General features: G+C 36.2%; 3 protein-coding genes across 3 annotated transcripts; 1 reads left to right on the plus strand and 2 right to left on the minus strand.

Moving 5' to 3' along the window:
• Positions 1-29: 29 nt before the first annotated feature.
• On the minus strand, positions 30-1,407 carry LOC108557196 (probable deoxyhypusine synthase). The gene is made up of 5 exons (XM_017913634.1): positions 1,376-1,407; positions 946-1,320; positions 483-891; positions 325-428; positions 30-266 (listed from the first exon to the last, which is right to left on the minus strand). Exons 2-5 carry the CDS (start codon positions 1,294-1,296, stop codon positions 54-56), a joined length of 1,077 nt encoding a protein of 358 aa, XP_017769123.1. The 5' UTR covers positions 1,297-1,320; positions 1,376-1,407; the 3' UTR covers positions 30-53.
• A 115-nt stretch (positions 1,408-1,522) lies between these two features.
• On the plus strand, positions 1,523-2,470 carry LOC108557192 (transmembrane protein 234 homolog). Its single transcript, XM_017913630.1, has 4 exons — positions 1,523-1,649; positions 1,712-1,854; positions 1,910-2,069; positions 2,155-2,470. Exons 1-4 carry the CDS (start codon positions 1,634-1,636, stop codon positions 2,229-2,231), a joined length of 396 nt encoding a protein of 131 aa, XP_017769119.1. The 5' UTR covers positions 1,523-1,633; the 3' UTR covers positions 2,232-2,470.
• A 285-nt stretch (positions 2,471-2,755) lies between these two features.
• On the minus strand, positions 2,756-20,658 carry LOC108557190 (leucine-rich repeat-containing protein 15-like). The gene is made up of 8 exons (XM_017913627.1): positions 20,128-20,658; positions 13,499-15,025; positions 5,114-5,282; positions 4,652-5,047; positions 4,355-4,585; positions 4,075-4,296; positions 3,798-4,011; positions 2,756-3,733 (listed from the first exon to the last, which is right to left on the minus strand). Exons 2-8 carry the CDS (start codon positions 13,822-13,824, stop codon positions 3,120-3,122), a joined length of 2,172 nt encoding a protein of 723 aa, XP_017769116.1. The 5' UTR covers positions 13,825-15,025; positions 20,128-20,658; the 3' UTR covers positions 2,756-3,119.
• Positions 20,659-20,722: the final 64 nt, after the last annotated feature.

Consider the following 20,722-nt stretch of genomic DNA (forward strand, 5'->3'; position numbering starts at 1 on the left):
TTATGAAACGAATAAAAAAAAACTAATGCATTTTGTTATAGTTGAAGGTGTTTTTATTTCACGTTTTTTTTATCGAAGTGATATTTCGCGAAAGTTTCTGCTACTAATAACGGCAGGATCAAAGTGGCCTCAGCGCATATCTTGACAGGGGTTGCGTCCTTCTTGATTTTACCCCAAGACACGGCTTCGTCCGGTCGAGCACCACTGTCGCTACCATCGAACTCTGCAGCCGTATTCAAATACACAGCGTAATCGCTTCCATTCCTCTGCAGAAATCAACATTGATTTAACAAATATATATATAGAACTGAATCAAATAATTACCATTAAATTGGCGTTGTTTATGTGGTGCTTAATCAAACCACCGCCGACTATAACAACTCCTGTGTGTGCAGCTTTTATGGCCATCAGATTCAATCTGCGCAAATCTAAAACCGATGAAATTAATTTTATTTCATTAGTTTTGCATTTCAAGTTTTTACCAGAAATAATATCGACGACTAGACCAAATTTCTTGAACGAATGGAAGAACATCATGTCTCCGAGACTGCCATCCGTCAAAGCCGGACTGAATACTGGAATCTTGTTCTTTGCAGCCCAATAGTAAATGCTCTCCTCGTTGTTAATCCTCTCCCCTAAACGAGCGACGACTCTGCTTGGGCTCCAAATCGTACCGTTCTTCTGATCATCGACCATTTCATCCAGCAGAGGAGTGACCCAATCTTCGAATTTGCAGTAATTATCGTTGGGCACCAATAAATTACCTATCCGATTCACGCCCTGATCTCTCAACGCGTCTCCTTTCAAATTGAAGTCCCCCAAGAAAGTTGGCGCCAAACATTTAATGAAATCCTCCTCAATTCCACCTGCTGTAGTTACTATACAATCTACCTATAATATAATCAAATTCGATTACTCAAACCAAAATTAAACAATGCTAAATACCAATTTGTGCTGCACTAAGAACCTAATTGTTTCCCTCAATCCACTGGAAATTATGTTCGAGGTATATCCCAAGAAGATGGTACAGTTTGAATTGACTGTTACAAAAGGATCATCTGCATCCACATAACTCTCCTCTGAAAGCTTCTCGTCGCGTTTCTTAAGCATCTTGTTGATTTCCTCCACTGCCAAACCGAAATTCGTCGCTTGGAATCCAGTGTGCAGGTAACTTTTTAGTAACTCTGAATAGTTTATTCCCTGGTTCCAATCATACCCTTTAACGGTTTCCTTCAACAGAGAACAGTTCTCGGTTCTCTTGAGGACAGCATCCTCGGTCACTTTAGGAACGGACATCTCCTGGCAATGTTTTGATTAACCCTAAAAAACGTGTATTTGCAAAGAAATCAAATTGGAATCCTACGAATGTGCGTACAATGCATATGAACTACTGCTACTCATTTGAACTATTGTTTGTAAATATTCCAATTGATTCAGCCTTAAATTTTATTAACAACTGGTAAATTGTTATCAACAATCAATAATTTAATTATTATGAATTTATTTAATTATTGAATTGAAGGAAACGTGTACTAATTGGAAGAAAATAATGTTTTCATTTTTTTGAGGTTATATATAACCATCTTAATATCTATTTACTTATAAAGAAATAACGTTTAAATTTAATGAAATTATGTTAAACACAGTCAGTAAGTATATTACAAATTATTTAATAAAACTTTTAAAATGATTTTTATGTTTTTTTTTTTAGTAAATTTAGTTATTGTAGCTTTGTTATGGGGTGCTACAAATCCTTTGATAAAAAAGGGGACTGGACAAATTACAACTATTCATCATGAGAATAAGTTGAAGCAATTTTTGGCTGAAGTGTTTTTCATCTTCACCAACGTGGGAGTAAGTTTAATTCGTTCTATCAGTGGGACAGTTTTAACTGTTAATATTATTTTAGTATTTAATACCCATGGCTTTGAACCAATTGGGATCGGTGTTGTATTTCTTCGCACTGCAAAATATTGACATCTCATTGGCCGTTCCGGTGACGAACTCGTTGACGTTCGTATTCACCGCTCTGACTGGTTGGTTTTTGGAAGAGGGCGTGCCCACAAGAAGTAAGCCAATTTCTCACCACAATATACACACATTTTTGAGGATTAATAAGCAAGAATGTTTTTTTAAATTTATTTTCGTTTTCAGAAACTATAGTTGGGATGTGTTCGGTGATTGCTGGAACGTCGTTGATGTGCTACGACAAATACTTGCAGGCCAAATGATTAACTTCATCGTCTAATTTATTTAAACTAAAACATTTATAAATACACACATTACTAGAATGTAAAGGGCTAAACGCTAGTACAATAATAATAACATATTTTGTGTTGTGTTTTTGTATAGTTTATGTTTGTTTCATTTGTCGTGTGTGAGTGTCGTACATATAAAGCTATTTACATTTACAATTCTTACAATCTCCTCGTCCTGTTTATATATACAGTCTTTCCAAAGAAAAAAAAAACAAAATAAAATAATTAAAAAATAATAATAATGGGGGCGGGGGGAAAGATGAAACGCGCGTAATCCGCGTTCGCGATTGGTTTTTAAAGTCGTTGTTGTTATTGTTTTTGTGTGTGTGTATTATTTACTTTATTTAACTTGTTTGCATTATTCTTATTATTTTTGTTTTGAGAAACTTGAGGGTGGTGGTTGTTGTCTAAAGTGCGCAAAGGTGCGAGATTCGCTGCTATAAAAATAAATAAATCGAATCAATGTCACGTATATAGTAAAATATTATAAAAGTTGAACAAACAGAGAATATTAATAATAATAATAGTGACTAGTTTAATTCATCTAATAAATTACTTTATTTGAATTCCTATAGAACTATTCGATATCAGGTACTATCAGCTTCAAGTGCCCTTTGTTTTGTGTGGTGGTTCGCGAGATATATTTATTTATATATATATAGAGAGAAATAAAGATATATCTAATAAATAAGTAGAGAATGTGTGCATGTTTGTGTGTGTGTGCGTGTGTTCGGCAATTGAACCCAATAGTAGAGCTTTGCTTGTGTTGTTGTCGTCGTCGTTGTTCTTGTTATGTTTGCGTAATACGTTGGAACCGTGTTATATACTTCGTTGCTGTATGTAACTTGGTATATGAGGAGTTTAGCGCTCGTTGGATTCGTCTGTTGGTGCCTTGGTTGTCGATAAGAGGAGGGTCGAGAATTTTTGAGGAGGACGAATGTCGTGCAGATTCCTAGTGAGTCTTTGGTTTTCTGAGGTGAGCTCTTGAAGCCGTGTCCGTAGTTGCTCGATCTCAGTCGCCAGCTGACTGATCTGCTGCTCTTGGATGACGGGATCGACGTTCGTGTAGATCGGCTGATCGTTCAATGGCAACTCGGTTACTGCCAAATTGGAGCGCGCCCTCGGGGTCAATTGGTCTCCGCCGCTCAATTGGTCCTTGGGAATTGGTTGCGAATCGTGACCTAGTCTTACATGGACGCCGTCGAAATTCTGCTGGAACGTCTTCAGGCCGTGGTTGTGCCTCACCTGATCTTGGATGTGGACGTACTGTTGCTCAGGACGCGCGTATCCCCTTAGATCCGGCAGGGAATTGTATAGAGGTGACGTCGTCGTTGCTTCGTAGACGTGGTAAATCGTATCGCGCGTTGCGACAGGTTCCTCCTGCGGACAGTGAGTCGTCCCTGTGATCTTCGTATGGTTCACCTCCATTGCAGAACTGATTTCGGAGAAACCAGAATCGCACAATATCGGATTTTCTAAGCATAAAAACAACAGCAATAAAGAACAAAGAATACAATAACATCATTTTCTCCATCATACCTTCAAGATCAATATGCAAGACTCCCCAGTTGTCCTCGTGCACGCCATCTCGCACTCTGCAATGCGTTTTGCTGACTAAATCTTTGCCTAAAGACACGATCTGGTTGTTCGAAAGATAGGCCCAGCACAAGACGGGCAGCCCATGGAAGTCTTTGTCCAATACCGTGAGATAATTGTGAGAAGCGATGAGCTCCTCCAGCGAAGGCAGGAACGTCTGAAAACGCAACGACTGTGAGAACATATTCCTCCTCTTCCCCATGTGAACAATATTTCTTACCTTGCTCGTCTCTTCCAGAGTAGTCAACTTATTATGCGACATATCGAGCAGGGTTAGGCGATCCAAACCGATTAAATCATCAGGCGAAATTCTTGTTATACTGTTGAAGCTTAGGTCCAGACGAAGAAGGCTTCTTAGACCAGCCAAAACGCCGTTCAATGAATGCAACTCGTTGTGGTCCAATTTCAGTGTCGTCAACGATATTTCGGATTCGATCAAGTTCTGAAATTTGATCAAAAAATGAACATATCAAATATGTATATTATTTGAATATACTTACTGGCATCGATCCGCTTAGGTATCTGATTTTGTTGTAAGACACGTCAAGCGTTTTCAGATTGTGCAATCCGCGAATTTCCTGCCATGAGAACTCGCCAAGCAGATTATGCGTTAAATTCAGACTATAGAGATTGCGAAGAGGCAGAAGGGACCCGTTCAAGCTGGTAATATAGTTGAATTGCAGCTCCAGCTCTTTAAGTCTTTCGTTTTCCAAGAAATCATCCCTCAATAACTGAAAAAAAAATCAAAAACACAGATTATATACGAATGAACTCATCTAATTACAATCGTTAGGTACCTTTGAGATTCTGTTGTTCTCTAAGTGGACGCTCTCCAGGCATCGGGATTTCGAAAGAATACCGTCGAGAGAGGTAAGCTGGTTGTGCTGAAAGAATAACATTTTTATGTACGGCATCGTTTTCAGTTCCTGCGGCAGCTTCTGGATGCGGTTGTTCGAGGCGAAGAGCATCCTAAGATCGACACCATTCTTGGGTAGCTGATCGTCCAATGATACCAGATCGTTGGAGTTGATGAACAACCATTTAAGGTCGTTCAGGTGTCGCAGCGTGCCGTTCAGATCCTTGATCGAGTTTCTGCCCAGATGCAGTCTGACAACAGTTTCGGGAAAGGAGTGAGTGTCGATTCTGTAGATCATGTTGCCTGCCAGGACGAGGGTTTCGAGCATCGCGAAACTCTGGAGGAAAAAGAAGTAAATAAATTATTTGTTATGTTATATGAAAGCACGAGTATGACGATTTACTTTCAGACTTTCTTCGCGCACGTTCTTCAGTTTCAAACGGCCGATGTCCAGCGATTTTACGTTTGGCATCATCTCGAACACCTCGATGGGCATGTAGGGAATCATGTTGTCGGATAAACATAAATAGGTGACGTGCGTGAGGCCGGCAAACGTGTAAGGATTCAGCTCACTGCAATTAAAAAAAAAATAATTTAAAAGGTACAAGAATTACTTAATTTTTTGATAAACTTTTGCGAAAATAACGAAATCTTTTGTATGTTTTTGTTAAGCTTTTCTCAAATGGAATTTAGTACCTAATTAAACTCGCTTGGAAGAAACTTGAAATATTTGATGGTTTGAATTTTTATTATATTATTTTTGTTATCAAATGGAATATTTTCATATAATCACTTAATTAGGTTAATTAATGTAGTAATGTAATAAATTAATCTTTGTCTGAAATTATTGTTTATTTTAGACTTCAATAAATATCTACAACGGCACGTGAAATTCCAAAATCTCTATAGATTTATTTATACGTACATTGGAGTGTACACAACAATTGTTTTATTATTGATCATTGTTTTCTCTCGATTATTTCCGACAAATGAATAATGTTCCACGTGCTTGTTTATCTTAAGGGAGAAACAGCGAATGCGACATGTGCGAGTGTATCTTGACAAGTTGACAATAATAAAAGTGTAGATCATTCGGTGCGTCGCAGTTAATCTCTTTGAAATGTGTATAATTAATTTGTGATGCGAGGTCAATGTTCCAGCGGCGCCTGGCCGCTCGCTGGCGCCTCCTCACCACTAGGTGCACTCTTTTTCTTGTCCATCATCAACACCACCGACAAGAGCAGAAGCAGCTGCTTCTGCTGCCGCCGCCGCCGCTTCTGCAACAACAACAACAACATCTTTGTTTGATGCGGAAGAGTGAAAGAAAGATCGTATGTGTGTAAGAGAGAGAAAGACCTGATGCTCCGATTCGGTTCATTCTTCATTTCGGGGCGACGTTGATGAAGATGTTGTTGTTGTTGTTCTTGGAGCGCGCTGTTTTTGCTTCTGGCATATTTTCGAGATCCCGTTAATTCCAGTTACATAAACCGGGCACGCACATACATACATCATCAATGCAAGTGTGCGCGCTCGGACCAGAGGAAAAGAAAAAAATGGAAAGGAAGAGATTTATTCATTTATATGTTGATGGATGGTAAATAAAAGAGCCGCCGATTGTAATCCGTGGAGGAAGAGGTTGAGGATGGATGCTGGAAACAGGCAGGACGAGTAGGAGAAAGAAGAAGAAGAATTAAATCGCTGGCGCCGCCAACTAAAATTAAAACGATAACGGCTTGATCTTGACATAAATCCATTACCATGTATTTATGTGTGTGTGTATCCGAGTGTGTATATAAATGTGTACATAATGTTAATTTTATTATGTGATTACTGTGCGATTATCGAAACCCCCGGAATGAACTCTCTGTCGTATTGCTAATTAAGATAAAACCGCTTTCACATTATTTTGTAAACACACACACTTCCAGCATTTCTTCTTAACCCTTATAAAAGCACTTACTTAATCATAAAAAAAAACATCGTACCTGTTTTTTTCATTATTCAATATTACCTACTGTTAAAAATACATCTAACTTCAATTTACATTAGTTGCATCCAACAGTTTTAATCGTCGAAAAGACAAAATTGCATTTAAAAATGTTATGATTCCAATTGGAACTAATACGCTAACATAGACATAAATGAGAAGTTACGTCTCAGTCATTCATACAAAGTTAATGCAAGTTAATAAATTGTTCCCAAAATCATGCAAATGTAAAACGTCCTTGTTTTGCTGGTGGAAAATTTATCTAAATACATTATAGAAGTCAATTGTAGAGTTCTTGGAGATGATGCAGATTGCATTCTACGAAATGCTTCAAACTCAACTGTGTAATTTAATATAAATTACTACGAAAATGATCTGACTACAATAAGAATTTGAATAAAATTGGTGTCATAAAAGAAGCGTTACCATTTTGATATACCACTATATAATCCCTGCTATTATTTAATATTGATGAAAAATATTATTAATAATGTCGTATAAATTCCTGCGTCAAGCATGCTTTTCATTAGAATATAGAAGACAATTGTAATCGAATTAAAGTTGATGTATAAGAAATTGTTGTAAGTTGATGCAGATTGTATTCTATGAATCGTCTCAAGCTCAATTATTGATTTGTTCAATTGAATGTAAATCGCCGCTGAAATGATCTCACTTTGCATTATTGAGATTTTGCGTATCACACGCATCTGAAAGCTGTTGTATCACGAGAATGCATGTAAAATAAAAAAACTTGTAACTCTCAAATAAATCTATTTTCGTTATACGAATATCCACTGAGAGCACACGAAAAGCACTTTTCAATTATTCTATAGTTCTGCAAACTTTGAATTGAATTCTTTGTTCCATTTGGGACGCAGATCGATACGAGATGAGCGCGAAAAGTTTCAATTACATTTTCACAGTTCTTTTTTTTTTGATAGTTCGAAGTCAAAGTTATGGCGAGATTTGTAGTATAAATGTTTATACATCTTTTCGATTGATTTAGGTGCAAAAAAAAAAAACAATGCACACAAAACGATACTGCTGTAAAGTAAATAGTATAGATTAGGCAGCAGCGGCTGAGATTAATTTCCTCTTGTTTGTCTGTCTTGCACACATTGGGAGCATGTTAATTGCGGGATGCGCTCGGCAAATAATGCCAGTATCTGCTCTTCCTATATTTACTTATTGTGATTTGCTTGCTTGTTTGGAGAGCTTCTGATAGTTATCAACATTTTGGATTGTTGATTTTGGATATGTAAATTACATTCCATCTCTCGTTAATTGAAGGCCAATGATAACATTGTTGTCGAGATGCATTTAAAAATAATTTAAAATGTAATATAGGAAATTGTGTAATACGTGGCTCCTCTCTCTTCCAGATAAATCTATTCAATGTTTTTATATCATTTAGGAACGACAGCACATTTCGTTGATACCAAATCGGTCATGGAACCAGAAATGACCAGAAATATCTAACCACTAAAGTGATGGGATTATGTTTATTGATAATTTACGTGCATTCATTTGAATATATTTGTACGCGTCGAAAATCGTTTCCCAAGTAATAATCATGTTGTCGTCTGGGAATTCAAATAACATGCGTTCATTAAGTATAAATATTATAAACTGTTACAAATTGCGTTAAGGAAAGTTTAAAGAATTACAACTACAAATTACGCTATTTTACGCTCAGAACTATTAGAAATTCAAAACCAGAAATAAAAGTATTCTTTATTAATATTAATCTATATTATATTAATGTTAATTATGTACGTCAGAATATTTAAATAAATTTCTATTCAACAATTCAATTCAATTTTCATTAGCAAAATCATCTAAGAACACACTTTTAAAACGTGGTATTTCCAAATCGTTGCCGATCACGGATTCTGAAGTAGAATTGGGCAGAAAATAATAAAATATTCTTAGGTAATAATTTATATATAAGGTTATTCGTTCAAAACAGGAATTTAAAGTCCGAGACAGAAAATAGATATAGGTATGTTCTTTAGCTAAGTTTGAGGGAATGTTTGAATCATGGAATTAGTCAAGTTCGCGTTCCACTTCAGTTAAAATGCTTGAGCACCATTTACAAAGTATGGTTTAACGATGCAGTTAAAATTACGTCCAATTCCCGTTCGGTTTTTACATATGTTTCTTTCTAATTAATATTTCGAATAGCGAGCGGAACGATCGAGTAAACTAAATAATAATAATGACGATGATGATGATGATGATGATGAGAGTTTTATGGCCCTTAATCGCGGCCAATAATTAAAGGAATAAACAATTTTATCAACGTTAATTAGTCAGTTCGTTTTGTTTTTCTTCTTTATTTTCGGTTCGTCCGTTTGCGTTTCCTTCTGCAGTTTCTTCAATTATTTTTCGTCTGCGCGCCTCTGCGGTCCCCGGGCAAAGGCACCACGAAATACCGGAGTCGTCTTCTGGACATTTTAATTGCCGGTCATCGCGGGACTCAAAAATAGCACCACCGCCACACCGCAGAAATGTATGTTTGTATGTATGCATGCATGCCCGAAGAGAGACAAATATCTGGTGATACATACATTAATTGATTAATTGCGGCGATCCATCGTTACTGAACGGCGGATGCCGACGTGCTCAAGGTCTTTCAACATAGCGAATTCTTTGCGCCCTTCCAAACCATAGGATTTACCAGACCACTTCCATCGTATACATAATTATTAGTCCACCTTAATTTTTTTTAATAATAGTTTAAAAGTGTTTCTTCGATGCTCTTTCACCTGATATTAAGCATTATTTATGTAATTGTGTGACCCAGGTTCGATTCCCGTGTGATAATACATCACTTATGTTTAAGATGAATCAGTTAATTAGGTTAGGGTTATGTAATCAATATTGATTATTACGTTGACGTTGTATGAAATTCACTTATCTCTAGTTTAGAAAGGCCACAAACGGCAAATTCTCAATCAAATTCTATGAGAAAATAAACTACCCTGAATTCATTTATTTATAATATTTTTGGTGTTCCACATGGCTACGCCTCTGGTCCTATTTAATTGTTGTTGTTGTTCAAATCTGACCTTGAAATTATAAATCAGTTAAGTTATACAGAGTTATTATTTTTTGAATCAATCTAGATATAATTATAAATATGTAAACAGAGTTGACTCATATCTATAATTTACTTATAAGTCTACGTAAAGTATTATTTTTCATACAAAGTACCCGAAATCATTATTTCATAGATATTATTAGAATGCAACAAACTTTTCCTGACCAGTGATATTTATTTGGGTCTTAATACGTTTGTGGAATATAATTTCAATATTAAAGATTAATTTTATCGTACCTTAGAAACTATTTATGAATTTCATTAGCATTTTTACGTCAGAAATGCAAATTATTATAGTGACGCACTATTTGTCGAAAAAAAAATCTAAAATATTTGAAAATAACTTCACTAGAAATAATTATATTTATTAAATTATTTCAATTATCAAACTATAACCCACTTTACACGTTTCTTCTAAGTTCGAAAACGGTTTAATCTTGCAATAATACCAAAAAAAAAACGCGTGCTTGCTTGATTATCAATGAATGAGCGAATCAAACGTGGAAAACTTTTGGCCTTTTCCCAATATATGTCCGTTTCCCCTTCGTTTCTGTTTTTTTTTCTATCTGTTTGTTCCATTTCAGTCGGTTTAATGGAATTGGGTTATCATCAAATCAGGACCGAGTTCAGATATTAAATATCGAATATTGGATGGACACGAACGTATTGAAATATATACACAGATACACACATACACATTTCACCGGGTTTCAATCAGAATTCAATTTCGCGTTGTCGCAATTTAATGCATGATATCATGCATCCAGGATCGAATTATCATTAACCGGAAGTTACGTGCAGATGAGGTACATTGCTGTGATTGAACCCTGTACCGTGTAGTAAATGAAAGTGTGAATTTGTGTATAATAATTATGTACAAATTATTGTTTTTCATTTGGATGTGAAACGTCTAACTAAATATCCGTGAACACTTGGAGATGGTGCTCTAATTTTGTCGTTTTTATTGACATTTAATGCATTGCAAAGCTTACGTAATACTCTGTGCATGTGTGTAAGTGTGGGTATTATCAATCGTTGTAAACATAAACAAATGCCAAGTGGAAATATTGACGAGAATCTACGTCAAATAAAGTCAACTTATACAAATACAAAAATGTAGCATCATTATCTTGAAAGAAAATAATTTTAATTAACATTTAAGAATTATATTTAATAATTATTAAGTTTTTATATGTTTTTTTTATACTTATATCGAAGTAGTAGAATGTTAAGAATATTTAGAAATTTAATATGAATTAAAACGTTGAATCGAGTTGAAACTTGTTAGTAATTGTGTTCAGTGAAAGTAGATCATTTGCATTACTAATTTCATATATAAAAATACAGTGCAATGCAATTAATTTGCTTCTTTCTACGAAAACGTACTACGATAATAAAATGTACGAGTCTAGACTTTATGCGCTATTTGCCTCATTAAATAGTAGTTATAATGTCCAACAGCGTAAATGGCAATAGACGAATATGATTCATCCGAAATCCGTCGACAAGACTAGACAAGACAAGACAAAAATATTGGGATAGATATAGATGATGATGATAATGATGAGGAGGAGTTCAAGGAAATGGATGCTCCGCACTCCTCGTCCTCGTACGCTTTTTGCTCTCCTCCAGCTCTTTGTGTATAACTGTAATATATAATTCGAAGTATTGCGGAGCTGTAGAGACGACGTCTGTACGTGTAATGAATGAGATCGGTAATGCAATATTAATTACAACAGTAGGTTTCCAGACCAGAAGCTGTTGGCGCCGCAGACTATTAGACACAACTCAGAACGGCACAAAATTACAAAACCTCCGTCTCTCACACTCTCTCCCTCTGTCTCTCTCTCTCTTTATCTGTGCATGTTCCTCGCTCTCCCCTCGTTTCGTTCCTGCTTATTCCACTTATTCCACTTCTCGTTCAACATTTCTTCGGCTCTCTTTTTCTCCGATGCCAATCCTTAAAATGCGGAAACGCTTCGGTTTCGATACCTTTTTATATCCCGCCACTGCCATTCTTCCCCTCGTTAAAACTAATTAATCACCTTTAATTCATCGCTTTATGACTGCGACCGCTATTAGCAACGTCCAAGCAAGCAAACAACGATATTATTATTATTTATCTTCATTCCATCGGACCTTACTAAATAAGGCGTACAACTATTTATTTACAAAGTTTCCCTGCAAACTGATTCAATAATTAACGCAGAAATTTAACGTGTTCATTTTTCATTGTTAACAAAGACATGGCCCCAAAATTTGCTATTCATGTTCATAAAGCAAATTGTCGGAAATTATGCAAATTTTAAGAGGTTTATTTACGAGATCGGCCTACTCCAGCAATCGCAGACAAACTTACTACGAAAACGAAGAGAGAAAAATACTGGCGCGTTTAAGAACCCACACCAAATGCCCAATTAGACACCTACGTTGGGCATTGTTTGAGGTGCACTTGGGATGACCAAAAACACGTTACTTTACATACGGACTTGGGTCCAGACTAATTGCGGGTTTTCTGTTGTTGTTGATCATATGTTTCTTGTTTGTTTTTCAGAAGAATTACAAATCATTGATTATTTTAGAGTAGTTGTATCTATATTTTGTTATTCTTTTCGAGACATATTGACGTTAAACTAATTCTTATTATCATTGTCCACACATTATAAATTATCACTTTAAAAGCGTAAATAAGGAGTATCACAATTATCATATGATATAAATATAATATTGATTCTCGTGTGGAAATAATAGTTATCATTTCGCAGTTTTCTAAATAAATAAATATATATGATTTAATTCACGTTTTGAAATTGGATTTTACTCCTCTTTTGTGTATAAATATATATAAATGCGTATAGTACTTGATTTATTTGAGGTTTTCGTATTGGAATGGGAGAGAATTTCTGGGAAAATTAATTGGCCAGCAGATAATTATCTCGTCTTGTACATCGGTCGGGCGACAGGACTGAAACTGAGTCGTGTGTAAATTAAAAACAAAGCCGAATGTATGTATGTACACACATAGCCATAAACATATAGAAATTCAGCAGCCAAGAGAGAGAGCAGGAGGATTGCTGGAGGTCGAGGGTTATCAGTGAGCAGCCGATGCGGCTATTTGATCACCGTTGAACCATCAATTTACGCTCTTTTTTTATTCAATTTCTATTTGGCCGAAGGAAAGAAATTACCAACAACCCCCCAACGACACCGATGTACGTCGTTAGTACGTCAATTTAAAATAAGTCATCTTTGGGTGGGTAGATTCTCGAATAATTTCGAATGCCATTTATATGAGACCATTTGTATATGAGACAAAAAAAAAGAGTTATCGGGGTTTATTTTTGTACCGCGAAATATTTATAGAAATCGGCGTGGCCAAAAATACACATACATGTATATATATGTACATATACACACACACACACAACATACGGATTATCAGTCCTTTATACGGTAAAAGCAAGGCGATTGGATGGAATTTTCTAAAACCGTGCATTCTGTTTACATTACATTGCGAGCGCACTATCAATTTTGGCAGTGGAGTTAATTAATTTCGATGTTAAAGTTCATTTATTCAATTTTTCCTTCTCACCCTCGTATCTCGCGCGCACTCCGCACATCCGATGTGCAAATGAAGAATTGATACAATGATTTTATTTATTATACATTTCCCGCCTACCGCAATAAGCAATATTTACCTTAATTCGTTAAACGTGAGCTGGAGGTTCTCGATGGTCATGTTCATCTCCTTGAAGGACCTGGAGGAAAGGTCCTCGAGCTTGGAGTCGTTGATCTTGAGAGTGATGTGGACCATCGGCGAAAATCGGTTCTGCAGCAAAGCGATGATCTCAGCGAATGATTGCATCTTCTCGCAGATGATGACCACCTTCGTATGGTTCTCCGTTTTGCACGTGCACGGGCTGATCTCCCTCCAGACGGCGCAGTTCTGGTGCACCCCCATCGACAGGCCAAGGAGTGATAATAACAGGGGTGACATGATGAGCACAAGGTGGGCCAGCACCATCGAGGAAGGAATTCCTTGGAGAAGGCTCCCGGTCAGTGCGTAAGCGAACGTTGGCGCGAAAGGCGGTTGCAAAGGATGCGTCGATAACTGTGGTGGTTGTTCTTGCTGCTGCTGCTGCAGCTGCTCCTGTAGTTGATGGTGGTGTTCTTCAAGAAAACAACAAACAACAGGAACCGCTGTTGTTTATTGTCCTTCCTCTCTGCGGTCGGTCTCTGTGCGGTAATCAGTTGCGGCGTCGCAACTGCGGAAAGCCGGCTATGGACATTTGCCTCCTGGTTCTTTCGGAATTTTGGGCGATGACGAGAGAAAGTGCGAAAAAATAAAACGGACGACGAGGCGACGGTCGCGCTATCTGAAGGTTTTTCTCGAAGGGACGTAGGACGAAGGGTCGGCCTTTCGGTCGGTCGGTTGGTCCGTCGATAGATCGGGCGGCAGGACGACTCGATGGATGATCCTGTGAGAAGAACCGGAAGGATTGGCGCGCGTTCGGTTGTGCGTTCGCGTGTTTGGTGTTTGGTTTTGTCACCCTGTTCGCTCTCCGGTCTGATTGAAACTGATGCTTGAATGGTGGCGCCTAAATTTCCTTGCCGTGTTAGCCTTGATGTATTCAAAGACAGGCGCCAGAGATCAGAATGTGTATGAGTGTACAGCATACGTATAAAAGTAATTAAGTGCTGCACGCCACTATATCTGATTGCATTCTTCGAGTTACATGCGAGATTCCGGCCAGAGATTTATTGGGAAGAGCAAAAGAAACACGCACCATTGGCGCCTCCTTTTCATTTAAACACTCCACAGTGGCTCTCTCACTGTGTAACCGATGATGGCATTTCTTCTCGTCTCCTCTTCTCTTCTTCGCTCCACGACGCTCTTTTCTTCTTCTTCTTCTCTTTTGCTACTACTTCTTCTTCTGTTGCTCCTCTTCTTTCTGCTTCGCCTCCAACCCGTCGCCACTCAATCAATTTGCATACACGATATTGTCTTTTTACACCTTCCCTCATTTATCACTTCTGCATTCCTCTACGTTCCTCGGCGCAAATAAAATTCTTCTTCACGATAAACAAAGAACCCTCCTCCTGATCTTACGCAATTCTCGTCAAATCTTTCCTTACCGTACACTTCTTCACAATCACTTATCAATCTCATCCAACCCTCCAAACGCACTCGGTCATCCAGCCTTCAAATCACTTCGAGTGCCCACCTAAAAAACAAATCACTTAAATATAATAAATTCAATTAATATTTATTATTTATATCACTGTTATATAATTTAAAATTTTAATTGTATATTCTCAAAAGGAATTTCTTTTTTATATTTCTATTTTTATACAATTTTCTCCATTAAATTATGATTCTCGCAAATTTAAAATATTAAAAGATTTATTTAGGAATTCCCAATTGCCAAAAGGAATTCGTTTTTATATAATTTAATTTGAATTATTACAAAGAATTTCCGAATAATGAATAAATTAAAAATAATATAAAAAAAACACATAAAAATATAGCGATTGAGATAAATTAATGAAAGTTGAAATTCGAGTAATTTGAACTGATAGCAACAACAATAGAATAGAATTGATGAAGTACGTCCGTGCTAGTGGCATATTTTCAACTGAAGTCACGGTGTTTTCAATATCTGCACTCTTTATCGACAATGTACGTGAAGACCATAACCTAGGCCAAAGCGAAGTGAATAAGTGTATAAGTATACAATATAACAACGACGACGACGACGACAACCGAAGAAGAAAAGAAAAATTCAAAACAAACAACATTCGTATGTTGTATATGAAAAGAATATGTTGAACATGGTGGAGGTGGCCGAAGCGTGCGATATTCACATATAAATATAACCGCATAATAGCGCATACGTGGAATACTTGGGGTTTCGCGTGCTCTCTTTGGGAACGGTTATGTGTGTGTTGGGAATTTGGGAGTAAACAGGCGAGTAAATCAACAACAAGAAGTGAGGCTCGAAATGAATGAGGAACGCGCGGAATTCCTCTCTCTTGCTATAAATAATAATTTTGCAGAGAAGACACGAAAAATAATACAAAAAAAAACAACAGACGACAATAAATAAGCAGAGAGCGCCTACTGCTAATGAGCAAGTTCTATGCTGTCGGAGTAAATTCTACTGAATTTGTTGACTTTTAGAGACATGTTGTCCAATTGGAAAATATAATTTAAATAATAATAATAAATAAATTAACTTAATAATATATAATTAATTAATAATACTCGATTACTCACTTGAAAATTTTCCAACAAAAATTTTAAATTGGATTTGAATAGACTCTTCCATATATCAAACAATATACCAACTAAACTGATATGAAACTATTCCCAAAGTAACAAAAATTCATTTCTAATTAAGCTCACTAGTAGCAAAGACGTGACGAAATCGATCGAATATGGGAATGGAAACGTTCCCACTGATTCCCAAAAACGCACGACTTTTACACAATCAATTATTGTAAACGTTATTGACGCAACCAAGGTGAAATAAATCGGCTTGAAATGGCACTCTAGAAATATGAATCGATCACATAATAGTTAAATAGAAAAACCCACGAAACTGTTGCAGCAAAAGTTTCCAAGTTTCAGCTCGGAATCGGCTTATTGCTTCCTTCTTATTTTATCGAACGGTGGAAGAAATGTCAGCTTATTTCTGCGACAATGATATGTTTGCTTGCGAGTGGTTCCGTGAACGGATCTCGCGCGAATTATCAATTTTCCGCTACACAAACAATTCGCGTTTCCGAGATATCGCCGATGATTTTCTTTATTGCCCACATCCCACAATGGAACAATGTAATGGCTAAATGGAATGCACATAAACAACAGCTGATAATCTAGTTAAAGACAATATTGTAGTCTCGTCAACTGTAATTTTCATTTACAACAAATAATAACATTTTAGTCAATCAACAAATTGAATCGATAAAATATGTAATGAAATCATTACATATTTTATTGGAAAATTTCAAATAAGAAATAACAAATTAAATTGAATAAAGTAATAAATTACATTGAAAAACACAACTAATTTACATTATATATTGCTAAACTAGAATTTCAAATCGCAATTTCAATAAAATGTGAAATAAATTTTTAATAGTTTCTTTCATTTAAAAGCCTTTACATACCTTCAGCTTAAATTTGTTTCCATTGTTCAAGTATTTTTTTTATAAGCCACTTTTTGGAGAAAATCGATTCTGCTTGTGTCAAGTCAATCAATAAATATTTGAAGTGAATATCACGAAAACCGAAATGAAACTAATTTCTAAAACATTAAATTTATTCAGATTAAGAGGAATGTCGATTGTTTTACACAATGTTAATATTTGCTGTGGTTATCTCGATCTTACGTAATATTGAACCACATTGATATAATATAAAAAGCATGTTATTTCAAATTAGAATATAGTGTTTTGTAGGGGCTTTGCTAAGAAGAAATACAGGTTCGTTTCTGTGCGAACGAGCGTTTAACTGTAGTAACATTTACAAATTTGAAAAATAAACTTCCACTCTACTTATAAATCAGCAATGATTACCTGCTAGAGAAACCAACAACCTGTATTTACATTATTCCTTCCTTACGTTTCAAATTTGTTGCACGCGTTCGACTCGAAATTACTCCTAAACACATGTAAATGTATTTTATGGCAATTCGCTGGGAAAGAAGAAAGAAACAAAGAAAATAAAAGGGTCTCAAAGAAAGAACGAAAGAGACACAACAAAAAAAAAACAGCGTCTGCTCTGCTTGTAAATTTGCTGCAATTATCTGTCTCTAAGCTCGCTCGACGTTGGAGCAACTTTATTGATACTATTTTTCCTAATTAATTTTGATTGGTCTAAATTGATTCTATGGTAACTGTAAGGAAATGTATATTTACTTATTACCCAAATGGTTTCGAATAACGATTTTGATTATTTATTTTTCTACATTTTTGAGATATTACAACGGCGGAGGCAGTTTGGATGTACTGATGTAATAGATTAGATTAGCACCGTTCATTGTCATCCCACTGAAAGCCTTATTAAAGAGACAGTGTCATTGTCGAATTTACGATGATTTGCATTCGTAATCCTGGCGCAATGATAAAAATCGTAATTATTTACGTCAGTGCGTGCGTTTGCACGCATTACGAAACCGGCTTTAATCGAAATCGTTGTTCCTTCTTTCGTAGCTGTATTTTTTTTTAGTTCTGATGACCGATCCGAATTGGAGACGATCCCTTCTAGACGTGTTTACTACACCGGGTTTCCTTTATCTCGCGCTTCACGGTTGACCACCGCAACAACAGCTGCAACAACAAACAGCAGGAGCGGCGGCAAAGACAACCGTTTACTTCCCTAAACAGTAGCCGTCGCTTCTATTCGAAAGATCATCATCTTCGTCTTCTTCGGCCGTGCAAAAAAACACGGATCGAGATGCAAAAATGAAATAACATATAATATATAGAGGAGACGCGGTGCCTAAATTTAGAAGAGGAATTCTCATTGATAAAATTCATTCATCGGACGTTTTTCACGAAGGAATGCGCCACTTTGGCCGCCTTGCGTCAATCATAATTATTTATAAAAGTATCGATCTGTTATTTATAAATGGCGCGCTTCACGTGAACTGAAGAGCAGCCGTCCCGACGTCATCGAAAAGCTCATGCATGCATACACAACCTACACGCCCTGGAATTTTTCAAATTCTACCGGTCTAATAATAATACACGCATCAGTATATGAAGAAGAAAAAAATATATTTACGCGCGACGGAGGAAACAGGATCGAACCGTGTTCGATCGCATCGTCTTCAATTGTTGCGACCTTCCTAACAAACGATCGAAGATTGTTTCACTCATTCATTCATTCATAATCATCATCATCGTCGTCGTTGTTGTTGTGATTAACTTCCTTCAAGCTTCGCGCCCACGGATCGGCGCGTCTCCTCTCCTGAGCGAACGAGTCTCTCACGCGTCCTGCCCTTTTGGCCCCGGCCAATAAAACGCCCAATCAATGCGAATTGTCCCAATCACGAATGGAAGTTTAACCTCGTCGGTCACCTGCGAAACTGAATTACACGCAAAATTTCCCGAAACGGAGTTCCGATCGCGGAATTCCCAACGCAATCTAATTTCAGGGCATCACATCACCGACAATCCAAAATCCTCAACCATTTTTCATAGCTTAGTTTCATAGTAACTTAGTTACTTGAAAACAACAAGTAACTTTTATCATTGCTTTGCAAGTTGTTGTTAAACTTGAATTTAAAATATTAATAAAATGTATCTACTGGTCATAGTTACCAGATACAAGAAGCATAACACAAATATGGAATGTACACCGGAGCGCATATTGACGGTCACTAAGAGCGAAAAAGAGTAGAGTGGAATGTAAGCAAATCTTGAAAATAAAATATTGAAATATGTACAATTCAGAATAGATATTTATCTTTGGTAATAATTCAATAAGTCATGAAATGATATAATTCATAATTTTCGTCGTTCTGTGATGTTTGTCGTTTGAATATTGTTAGTTAATGTTTGTAAATCATGATACAAAGCTTTTGGTGACCGAAGTTATATATTATATAATCATTAAAAAAAATAATAATGATAACTAAATTAGAAATCATAATGTTGTAAACATTATAATGACACAAGCTATTTTTCAGTTATAGTTAAAATGAAACTGAAAATCTAATGGAATCATTTTCAATATGGAAATAGACGATATTATAATACTTCTCTAAGTTTTGTATTTCTATACCTTATATTTCAGAGATCTAACGATAAGTTAAACTAAAAACGTTTTTCTCTTTAAATTAAGTAAAGTAAGTTTGGTACAGACCTTTTGGACGATTCGAATAACTCTAAAGTTTATGGATGTTGAATCAGCGTTGAATTTATTGACTTTCAAAGTATTTATTTATAGTTTTTGTTTTTCTTTAATTAAAACCATGACAACGATAATTCGATTAAACGATTAATTTAACTTATTTGTTTTTGCTTGAACTACTATAGAATTGGAACAAATTAACAAATGATTTGCTGTTAAATAAATATATATAATTTTAATAAAATTAAACTAAATTTAATTTAAAGATTTGTATATTAAAAATGAGTCCATGTAACGTTAAACAATTAAATATAATATCGAATTGCAGGCAACCATCGTGACTTGCCCTTGTGGTGAGTTCAAATCGTCTGCGAAAAAACATTGCATGCCGAAAAGGCAATAATAAGGAGATCGCATGCATGCAAATATGTTAAACTAGGAAAATGAGAATACTACTACACATACCCAACGACCATCGGTGGCGGAGCACGTGCAAAACTTGGATATTTGTACACAAACGAACACGTTTTCGCTGATTAAACACGTTTTGAACTTTGACATCAACAAACAACACTGGTTGGCTCTGAAATTGTCGAAGGCCTGCAATAATACCACGGCCACAGACGCCAATCGAGTATTTGAAAAGAAGTAAAGCAAACAATTCGATAAATGTAAAAAAACAAACAAACAGATTGCAGGGATTTTAGAGCGCTAATTTCGAATACGAACGAATGGTCCAAACAACTCTGATGGACGGTTGACTGATGATACCCTTTGCCATTTGGGAATTATGGAATAGATAGAATTTCCCAAAATAACACGACAATCGCACTTCGAAAATGACGATCACGTTGTAGATATTCATCGTACAATTCGGTTGGACTAAGACAATCGGGATAGGAAGACGAAGAAAAAACAAAACAAAATAAATAAATGCCTTGTTTGAGAGTGTGTGTGTTTGTATGTATGTATATGTACTTGCAGGGACTTCCCTCAATATTATTTTGTTGTTATCTATAGAATTATGATATGGGCCGCATCATATCTGCGTACACCCGAA

Source organism: Nicrophorus vespilloides, unplaced genomic scaffold (genome assembly GCF_001412225.1).
Source record: "Nicrophorus vespilloides isolate i.1.1-1 unplaced genomic scaffold, Nicve_v1.0, whole genome shotgun sequence".
Taxonomy (NCBI): domain Eukaryota; kingdom Metazoa; phylum Arthropoda; class Insecta; order Coleoptera; family Silphidae; genus Nicrophorus; species Nicrophorus vespilloides.